The sequence below is a fragment of the Salvelinus namaycush genome, chromosome 38 (assembly GCF_016432855.1).
Source record: "Salvelinus namaycush isolate Seneca chromosome 38, SaNama_1.0, whole genome shotgun sequence".
Lineage (NCBI taxonomy): Eukaryota > Metazoa > Chordata > Actinopteri > Salmoniformes > Salmonidae > Salvelinus > Salvelinus namaycush.
In genome coordinates this window covers 11219171-11229843 of record NC_052344.1, presented here as the reverse complement: position 1 = coordinate 11229843, position 10673 = coordinate 11219171, and the positions used below count along the sequence as shown (strand labels likewise).

The 10673-nt window shown below is 45.1% G+C and overlaps 1 protein-coding gene across 1 annotated transcript; it reads left to right on the top strand.

The window, feature by feature from the left end:
* The first annotated feature begins 219 nt into the window (after positions 1 to 219).
* On the top strand, positions 220 to 10464 carry LOC120032232. Its single transcript, XM_038978224.1, has 3 exons — positions 220 to 1373; positions 1555 to 1618; positions 8477 to 10464. The coding sequence occupies exon 1, from the start codon at positions 398 to 400 to the stop codon at positions 1358 to 1360; it is 963 nt and encodes a 320-aa protein (XP_038834152.1). The 5' UTR covers positions 220 to 397; the 3' UTR covers positions 1361 to 1373; positions 1555 to 1618; positions 8477 to 10464.
* Positions 10465 to 10673: the final 209 nt, after the last annotated feature.

Below are 10673 nucleotides of genomic sequence, written 5' to 3'. Positions count from 1 at the left end.
TGTACAGGGATCCTCAACTACCACCGTTCCTCTCAAACTCTTCATAAACATCCCCAAAAAGCCTTCCATAAACTCCTCACCCTCAAAACATCCTGAAGTCCCCATAGTGCCAAAGACTAAAGCCCAGAACAAAATTAGCAGACACCGTTCCCCTGCAAAGTCAGTGTCTCCTGTTGTCAAAGAGCGGCAGAGGAACGGCATCAAACACAAGCAAAAAATTCAATGCCAAAAAGTCAGATTGAAAAAGCTGTACTTACCCAAACATCTTGTCAGGAAAGGTTCTCCACCAAGCCGGAAGAGAGAGAAAGATTCTCCACCAAGCCGGAAGAGAGTGGAAGGTTCTCCACCAAAGCAGAAGAGGGTGGCGGATAGAGGAGAGCCTGGGGGTTTAGGGATAATGGTCTCTAAGAACTCTGACTCATCCAAGAAACTAAAACCTAAGGCAGAGAGTGACTTGACATCCCAACAGAAGTTGACAAAGATTCCGAATGTGTTGAAAAAGAATGAGAAAGGAAAGTTGTCAAAAAGTGAGTGTGAGTACGACTCGCCGCACCCCAAGCCAAAGCTGCCAAGGATTCCGAAGCTTCCGAGGACTCCAGAGGTTTCAAAGGATTGGCATGAGAGAGAGAACAGGAAAGAGACATCTCCCAGTGCTTCACCTGAATCACAAACGCTGAACAAATCTGCAAGAGTGGCACACAAGCCCAAACCTTTTATCAAGCATGCCAGGCCCAATGGTTACAGCCCAGGTTGTCATGCTTGCCATAATCCGGCCAGGATATCACCGCAACATGGCAAGCAACCTTTTGGGGCAAAAGTCTCTGCAAGGCAGCAGGTGTTCTCAGATTGGGAGAGCAGCTTTGTCCCGACTCCAACCCCCCAGACTCGCAGGCGATCAGGGTGTCCTCCAGAGGAAGTGGAAGGTCAACAGGCCAGTCCCCGTTCCAGCTCGGAGACCAGGATCATCCGACCCATTCTAAAACGTGTCGATGCTCCACCAAAACCCAAGCGGAACATCAGCTTTCCTTTGAATCCGAGTAACGTGCACTACTTCAAGCCCTGTGAATATGAAAATTACGTCATGTTCAACAGGTCTTACACAGATCCAGAAGATGCACAGCGTTCTGATCATGAAGAGGAAGATGTTCCTGTGAACTGCCAGAACACAAAGGAACAGCCCCCCGTTATGGAAGAGAAGCGGCAAGATATAGGGGAGCTGAAGCCTAGACCACGCAGTTTATGTGAAAATCGCTTCAAAAGGAAGTGGGAAATGCAGGAGCCTGCTGCCATTTTGATGAAGGAGAGCATTGTTCAGGCAAAGCATTGGACGAAGTCTCTCCATCGTGATCCTCCAAAATAATTCAGACACTCAGGTAAGGACACCAATCACAAGCCACTGGCAAAAGAAAATGGCATGTATTCCCTCAAGTTTTTGTGTAATATGTATAGCTAGCGTTGGCATGAAAAACGAACACACAGAATAACACACTACGGGTCAATATTTAGATACATTTGGTTGGATTTCCTGTCATTGACAAGTTCTTCTGGTTACAGCAAAAAAAAAATGGAGTTGGTTACAACAAGTCAGAGAAGCAGAAGAGGCCAAATGAAATTGAAGGTAAGTCGCAGGCTATGCTAGCCTCACATCGTAGGCTACTTTTACAATTGCACCATAGATTTCCCAGTATTTCAAACTGTTGTATATGTATATTTACTTTTAGAAAAATGTCAGACCTAGACAGTTCGATGTTGGGTTCTGATTGGAATCATCTAGATCAGTAGTTCCCAAACTTTTTATCGTCCCTTACCCTTCAAACATTCAACCTCCAGCTGCGTACCCCCTCTGGCACCAGGGTTAGCACACTCACAAATGTTGTTTTTTGCCATCATTGCCACAAACACAACATACGTTACATTTATTAAACATACGATTGAGTGTGAGTTTGTCACAACCCGGCTCGTGGGAAGTGACAAAGAGCTCTTAAAGGACTAGGGCACAAATAATAATAATAAATTATTTTGCACTTTATTTAGCCATCTTACATATAAACCCTTATTTATTCATCCAAAATTGTGAATAACTCACCACAGGTTAATGAGAAGAGTGTGCTTGAAGGGATGCACATAACTCTGCAATGTTGGGTTGTATTGGAGACAGTCTCAGTCTTAAATCATTTCCCACAGAGTCTGTGCCTGTATTTAGTTTTCATGCTAGTGAGGGCAGAGAATCCACAATCACATAGGTACGTGTTTGCAAAGGGCAGCAGTGTCTTAAGTGTCTTAACAGCGCAATTTGCCACGGCAAGAAACTCTGAGCGCAGCCCTATCCAGAAATCGTCCCCACAGTGAGTGTACGTACATACCCCAACCAGAAGCCATGGATTACAGGCAACATTTGCAATGAGCTAAAGGGTGTAGAGCTGCCGCTTTCAAGAAGCGGGACTCTAACCTGGAAGCTTATAAGAAATCCCGCTATGCCCTTTCACGAACCATCAAACAGGCAAATCGTCAATACAGGACTAAGATCGAATCGTACTACACCGGCTCCGATGCTCGTCGGATGTGGCAGGGCTTGCAAACTATTACAGACTACAAAGGGAAGCACAGCCGAGAGCAGTTCAGTGACACAAGCCTACCAGATGAGCTAAATAACTTCTATGCTCGCTTCGAGGTAAGTAACACTGAAACATGCATGAGAGCATCAGCTGTTCCGGACGACTGTGTGATCACGCTCTCCGCAGCCGATTTGAGTAAGACATTTAAACAGGTCAACGTTCACAAGGCCGCAGGGCCAGACGGATTACCAGTGCGTGTACTCCGAGCATGCGCTGAGCAACTGGCAAGTGTCTTCACTGACATTTCAACCTCTTCCTGTCTGTCTGTCATGCCAACATGTTTCAAGCAGACCACCATAGTCCCTGTGCCCAAGACCACTAAGGTAACCTGCCTAAATGACTACCGACCCGTAGCACTCACGTCGATAGCCATGAAATGCTTTGAAAGGTTGGTCATGGTTCACATCAATACCATTATCCCAGAAACACTAGACCCACTCCAATTTACATACCACACCAACAGATCCACAGATGATGCAATCTTTATTGCACTCCACACTGCCCTTTCCCACCTGGACAAAAGGAACACTTATGTGAGAATGCTATTCATTGACTACAGCTCAGCATTCACCACCATAGTGCCCTCAAAGCTCATCACTAAGCTAAGGGCCCTGGGACTAAACACATCCCTCTGCAACTAGATCCGGGACTTCCTGACGGCCGCCCCCAGGTGGTAAGGGTAGTTAACAACACATCTGCCACGCTGATCCTCAACACGGGGGCCCCTCAGGGGGGTGTGCTCAGTCCCCTCCTGTACTCCCTGTTCACTCATGACTGCATGGCCAGGCACAACTCCAACACCATCAGTAAGTTTACTGATGACACAACAGTGGTAAGCCTGATCACTGACAACGATGAGACAGCCTATAGGGAGGAGGTCAGAGACCTGACCGTGTGGTGCAAGGACAACAACCTCTCCCTCAATGTGATCAAGACAAAGGAGATGATTGTGGACTACAGGAAAAGGAGGACCGAGCACGCCCCCATTCTCATCGACGGGGATGTAGTGGAGCAGGTTGAGAGCATCAAGTTCCTTGGCGTCCACATCACCAACAAACTAACATGGTCCAAGCACATCAAGACAGTCATAAAGAAGGAACGACAAAACCTATTCCCCCTTGGGAGACTGAAAAGATTTGGCATGGGTCCTCAGATCCTCAAAAGATTTTACAGCTGCACCATCGAGAGCATCCTGACGGGTTGCATCACTGCCTAGTATGGCAACTGCTCAGCCTCCAACCGCAAGGCACTACAGAGGGTAGTGCGTACGGCCCAGCTTCCTTCCATCCAGGACCTCTATATCAGGCAGTGTCAGAGGAAGGCCCTAAAAATTGTCAACGACTCCAGCTACCCTAGTCGTAGACTGTTCTCTCTGCTACCACACGGTAAACGTTACCGGAGTGCCAAGTCTAGGTCCAAAAGACTCCTAAATAGCTTCTACCCACAAGCCATAAGACTCCTGAACAGCTAATTAAATGGCTGAAAGAGCTGTGTGTTGTTTTTGTTAATGCAGACAGAAAAGAGCTCCAGCTTCTTAGTCATAGCCTCAATTTTGTCCCGCACATTGAATATAGTTGCGGAATGTCCCTGTAATCCTAGATTCGAATCATTTCGGATAAGAAAAAACATCACCCAGATAGGCCAATCGTGTGAGAAACTCGTCATCATGCAAGCGGTCGGACAAGTGAAAATGGTCAGTAAAGACAACTTTAAGCTTGTCTCTCAATTTAAAAAAGTGTCAATACTTTGCCCCTTGATAACCAGCGCACTTCTGTATGTTATGGGCAGCGACCATGTAACACTTTTACATCATTGCATAATGCAGAAAATACACGAGAGTCCAGGAGCCTTGCTTTAACAAAGTTATCCATTTCAACTGTAGTGTCCAATGTATTTTGGAATTTTGATGCATTACAACCTGTAATTTAAATAGATTTTTATTTGTATTTCATGTAATGGGCATACACAAAATAGTCAAAATTGGTGAAATTAAAAAAATTGATATATATTTTTTTTAATTCAACAAAAAAAAGAAAAGTGGTGGGTGCATATGTATTCACCCCCTTTGCTATGAAACCCCAAAATAAGATCTGGTGCAATCAATTACCTTCAGAAGTCACATAATTCGATGGTCTTAGGTGGACTTTATTTAACTAAGTGTCACATGATCTGTCACATGATCTCATTGTATATATACACCTGTTCTGAAAGGCCCCAGATAATGCAACACCACCAAGCAAGTGGCACTATGATGACCAAGGAACTCTCCAAACAGGTCAGGGACAAAGTTGTGGAGAACAGATCAGGGTTGGGTTATAAAAAAAAAAAGAAATTTGGAACATCCCACGGAGCACCATTTTACATCCATTATTAAAAAATTGAAAGAATATGGCACCACAACAAACCTGCCAAGAGAGGGCCGCCCACAAGGAGGGCATTAATCAGAGAGGCAACAAAGAGACCAAAGATCACCCATAAGGAGATGCAAAGCTCCACAGCGGAGATTGGATTATCTGTCCATAGGACCACTTTAAGACGTACACTCCACAGAGCTTGGCTTTACGGAAGAGTGGCCAGAAAAAAGCCATTGCTTAAAGAAAGAAATAAGCTAACACATTTGGTGTTTGCCAAAAGGCATGTGGGAGACTCCCCAAACATATGGAAGAAGGTACTCTGGTCAGATGAGACTAAAATTGAGCTATTTGCCCAAGGAAAATGCTATGTCTGGCGCAAACCCAACACCTCTCATCATCCCGAGAACGTCATCCACACAGTGAAGCATGGTGGTGGCAGCAACATGCTGTGGGGATGTTTTTCATCGGCAGGGTATGGGAAACTGGTCAGAATTGAAGGAATGATGGATGGTGCTAAATACAGGGAAATTCTTGAGGGAATATTCGGTGTAACCGGATCGGGGTCAGCGATGTCTGCAGAGAGATATCCCAAGGGTTTGGAGTTCAACCTCTATCAGGACGGTCCGCAAGACAGTTTGGTTCCCCAGGACGCCTCGTAAGGCCGTCTTTACAGATTTGATCTCTCGCTCCCATGTTCCTCCAAAATGAGGAGCTCCTGGAGGGTTAAATTTGAATTAGATTTGTTGGTCCATCAGCTGATCCTGGAGGCTGGGTTCCAAGGCTTGGAAGGCTTCCTCCAACCTGGCTTCTCCTGCCTTGATGTTTGTGCCTCTGTCAGCCAGGATCTCGTAGGGTTTCCCCCGTCGGGAGATAAACCACCGTAGGGCCATGAGGGAGGCTTCAGTATCCAAACTCTCCAGTAGGTCCAGGTGGACACACCTAGTTGTCAAACACTTGAATAGAATGCCCCAGTGCTTTCCACTCGACGACCTAGCTTGATCGTCAAGGGGCCAAAGCAATCTACTCCTGTTGACCAGAAGGGTGGTTTGTGGAGGCGCAAGCGAGCAGGGGGTAAATCTGCCATTTTGGGCACAGTGGCTCCGGCCCGCCATCTCTAAACATTCCGAGTTCCGACGAACACCTTATACCTGCAGGACTCCGATGTGAGCCAGGTCAATACAGTGGTCGAATCACTCCAGTAGATGACACTTTGGATTGGCAAGGTGAGCTCGGCTCGCAAGGTAGAGGCCAACTGGGCTCCGGAAAGGGCAGCACTGAGTTCCAGCCTAGGCATTGACAACTGTTTCTTGGGTGCGACCCTGGACCTGGCCATGACAAAGGAGACATGGGTGTGACCTGCCTTATCCTCCACTCTTAGATAGGAAACCGCCCCATAAGCTCGCTCCGAAGCGTCACAGAACACATGCAGTTCCAGGCACGATCCCAGTTGGTCAGCACAAGGTTGGACATAACATCTTGGCATTTGGACTTCAGAGAGCTCCGATAACTCTGTTTCCCAACAGATCCATCGTTCCACTAGGTCAGCCGGGTGGATCGGTTCATCCCAGTCCCTCTTGGTCTGCCACAGGTCCTAGACTAAGACTTTGGCCCGGGTTGTGTATGGCAGGATATACCAAAGTGGGTTGTAATGACTGGCCAGGGTCCGATAGATGGTGCGTAGAGTGGGGGTTTCGGTACTCAGGGCTGAGCGGTGCTTGTACCCAAGGGTATCCGGTATGCAGCTCCATCTCAGTCCTAGAGTGGGCTCTTGTGGCTTAGCCCCAGACTGCGATAGCCATAGTTCACTGCTACTGGACCTGGCTTGTGGCGGGAGGTGCTGGATAACCTCCGCTCTGTTACTCGCCCACTGTCGGACCTCAAATCCCCCTTTGGACAGGAGATTCCGTACTTTATCAAGGAGTGCTTTTGCTTCAGCCGTGGATGGGATGCGCTGTAAGCAGTTATCCACATAGAAGGCATTTTCCACTGAATCCCATACTTCTGGGTCACTGTCTGGGTGCTCCCGTGCGTGTCTCTGCAGAGCATATATGGCACAGCAAGGACTGCAGTTGGTGCCAAATGGAAGTACTTGCCATTCATAGATGGTGGGCTCTGCGTCTCGTTCCATATCTAGCCAGCAGAACCGGTCTTAATGGTCATGTTGAAGGTGGTCAAGGTCACTCTGCAAAGTGAAGAGAAGCATTGATACATTCGCCGTTCTAGATGATGGGTCAGAAAGAACAATCAGTCTCCCAGCGGCCACCCGTCAGCTTAACCTGGAGGGTGGCCGCCGGGAGAATGATTGTTCTTTCTGACGAGTTTCAGAAGAAAGGTCTTTGTTTCTATCTATTTTGAGCCTGTAATCAAACCCACAAATGCTGATGCTCCAGATACTCAACTAGTCTAAAGACGGACAGTTTTATTGCTTCTTTAATCAGCACAACATTTTTCAGCTGTGCTAACATGATTGCAAAAGGGTCTTCTAATGATCAATTAGCCTTTTAAAAATGATAATCTTGGATTAGCTAACACAACGTGCCTTTGGAACACAGGAGTGATGGTTGCTGATAATGGGCCTTTACGCCTATGCAGATATTCCATAAAATAATCAGCTACAACAGTCATTTACAACATTAACAATGTCTACACTGTATTTCTTATCAATTTTATGTTATTTTAATGGAGAAAAAAAGTGTTTTTCTTTCAAAAACAAGAACATTTCTAAGTGACCCCAAACGTTTGAACGTGTGTGTGTGTGTTCACACGTTTTTGCGTATCTTGAATGGGATATGCAAAATTGGTTAACATTGAGCACCTCTGAATCCTAAAAGTTGTGGCATTCAGGTCCAAACATACACTTTCTGACCACTTGCATGTATGGGACGTTTTGTTCAAATCAAAAGGGGTGCAGTCAAAAAGTGATTGCAATCAAATGGAACGACCCATAAAGTAAAGGGAAAGCTTGGGGAAAATGTTGATGTACTATTTCAGAGTGATCCTGTGTACGTTCAATAGACTTTTCAGAGTGATCCTGTGTGCGTTCAATAGACTTTTCAGAGTGATCCTGTGTACGTTCAATAGACTTTTCAGAGTGATCCTGTGTACGTTCAATAGACTTTTCAGAGTGATCCTGTGTGCGTTCAATAGACTTTTCAGAGTGATCCTGTGTGCGTTCAATAGACTTTTCAGAGTGATCCTGTGTGCGTTCAATAGACTTTTCAGAGTGATCCTGTGTACGTTCAATAGACTTTTCAGAGTGATCCTGTGTACGTTCAATAGACTTTTCAGAGTGATCCTGTGTACGTTCAATAGACTTTTCAGAGTGATCCTGTGTACGTTCAATAGACTTTTCAGAGTGATCCTGTGTACGTTCAATAGACTTTTGAACTGAAAAGTTGCCTTACTGATCCTTCATCTGCACTTGGAAAGCCAGTAGCTGGGGGACGGCTATTTCCTACAGTGTTAATGTGAATATTTCTCACCTTCTCACTTGTGCTTGCCTCTTAGGTTCCTCTCTGAATGCAAGCCCCCTTCACGGTCACCATCCAGGTTCCTCTCTGAATGCAAGCCCCCTTCACGGTCACCATCCAACTGACTCTGAATGCAAGCCCCCTTCACGGTAACCATCCAACTGACTCTCTGAATGCAAGTCCCCTTCACGGTAACCATCCAACTGACTCTCTGAATGCAAGTCCCCTTCACGGTAACCATCCAACTGACTCTCTGAATGCAAGTCCCCTTCACGGTAACCATCCAACTGACTCTCTGAATGCAAGTCCCCTTCACGGTAACCATCCAACTGACTCTCTGAATGTAAGCCCCCCTCGTGGTCACCATTCATCCTCCAGCCAGGGGAGAAGAGTTGAGCCAGCGGCCAGGCACCATGGCTTTCCCGTGGACGAAATGAACGAGCGTTGGTCAGGAGATAGATGCGATTCGTAAGCCAATCAGTCGGCCATGACAGGATACAGTAGTTGATGCAACCTGCAAAGACAATGACATCGTGCCTATGCTGTTTTTTAAAACTTGAAACACTACAGACAGTGCCTATATTTAGGCTACATTATGCAGTTTACTTTTCTACATGTTTTAAAATTAATAAATGTCTTATTTCTCTCCCCATAATAGGCTCGGTTATCTGCGGTTGAAACAGTCAGAAGTGTGTATTATATACTATGTACATTGTTACTCTTGACACCTAACATGCTGACCAAACCGCCCGCTTGCGTGGGTACGCCATCCCGTGCAAGTTGATTTTGTTCACCCACACCTGATGCGATCAGGACACGCAGGTTGCAATATCAAAACAAACTTTGATTAGATTAATTTGTGGACGGTCAAAAAGCATTAAATATTTATGGCAATTTAGATAGCTAGCTTGCTTTTGCTAGCTAATTTGTCCTGGTATATAAACATTGGGTTGTTACTTTACCTGAAATGAACAGTTCTTCTACTCTGACAATTAATCCACAGATAAAACGGTAAACCGAATTCGTTTCTCGTCATCTCTCCTTCAGGCTTCTTTTTCTTTGGACTTTATATGGTGGTTGGCAACCAACTTTACAGCATCACTACAACCGACCAGAGTGTGGATATAAGTTAATCTTTCAATCACCCAGGTGGGTATATGCTCTTAAAAACCAATGAGGAGATGGGAGAGGCCGGACTTGCAGCACGTTGAGTGTCGCAAATAGAACCAATTTTCGCGCTCGCTGACGCACAATGATTGAATAACATGTATGTTTACATTTATTTTGCAACGCTCGCGCATGCAAAGAAAGCGGTGTGGTCAGCATGTGATTGGGTGATTGGTGTTTGGTTATTCGTATTCCTATAGTATTATTTGCCTGCATTGTTAGGGCATCATCCTAATGATGGTATTGGAAATGGTATTTTGTTTGTTTACAGCCAGAACCAAAGCTAAAGGGGAGAAACCAGACGAGTTTCTGTTGTCCCATACACAAAACATGTCAATTGTAACAGGTGTTTTTTAACACTGGTGATAAATGTATCATAGATGTCTGACATCAAATGATATTTGTATTGTTATGGCACTGAACTAATATAAATATAGAACATATGTTGTTACCTATCCTCTCAGGCTACCCAGCATCCAATGAAGATCATTGTAGTATTATTTACCCCCACCACCAGGCGAAGACCACATTTGAGACACAGTTACACCACCAGAGGGAAGCAAAGTACAATGTTCCTTTCATTTCAGTCACTTGCTTGTGCAAGGCTTCTCAGTTCTCCTATGTGTTGAGACTTGAGAGACTCACATAGGCGAATGGATCAGAACAGATAACAGAGGGGAATCTTCAGTCATATTTTCAGTTTCTACACAACACTTATTGTATATTTATTGGAGAAAGCCAAACAGAAACTGCTGCCTACAAGGACAAGAGTGGTGGAGGCCTGTTGAGAATGTACACTACCGGTCAAAAGTTTTAGAAAAACCTTTGAATAATTTGGTTTTCTTGAATTTGACTATTTTCTACATTGTAGAATAATAGTAAATACATCAAAACTACAAAAAAACACATGGAGTCAAGTGGTAACCAAAAAAAGTGTTAAACAAATATTCAAATAGTCACCATTTGCCTTGATGACATCTTTGCACACTCTTGGCATTCTCTCAACCAGCTTCATGATGTAGTCACCTGGAATGAATTTCAATTTCAACACTTTTTTTGGTTTGGTG

Bases quoted from the DNA above. Each gene is read 5' to 3' on its own strand.
- LOC120032232 (XM_038978224.1), top strand. From the start codon at position 398: ATGGTCTCTAAGAACTCTGACTCATCCAAGAAACTAAAACCTAAGGCA.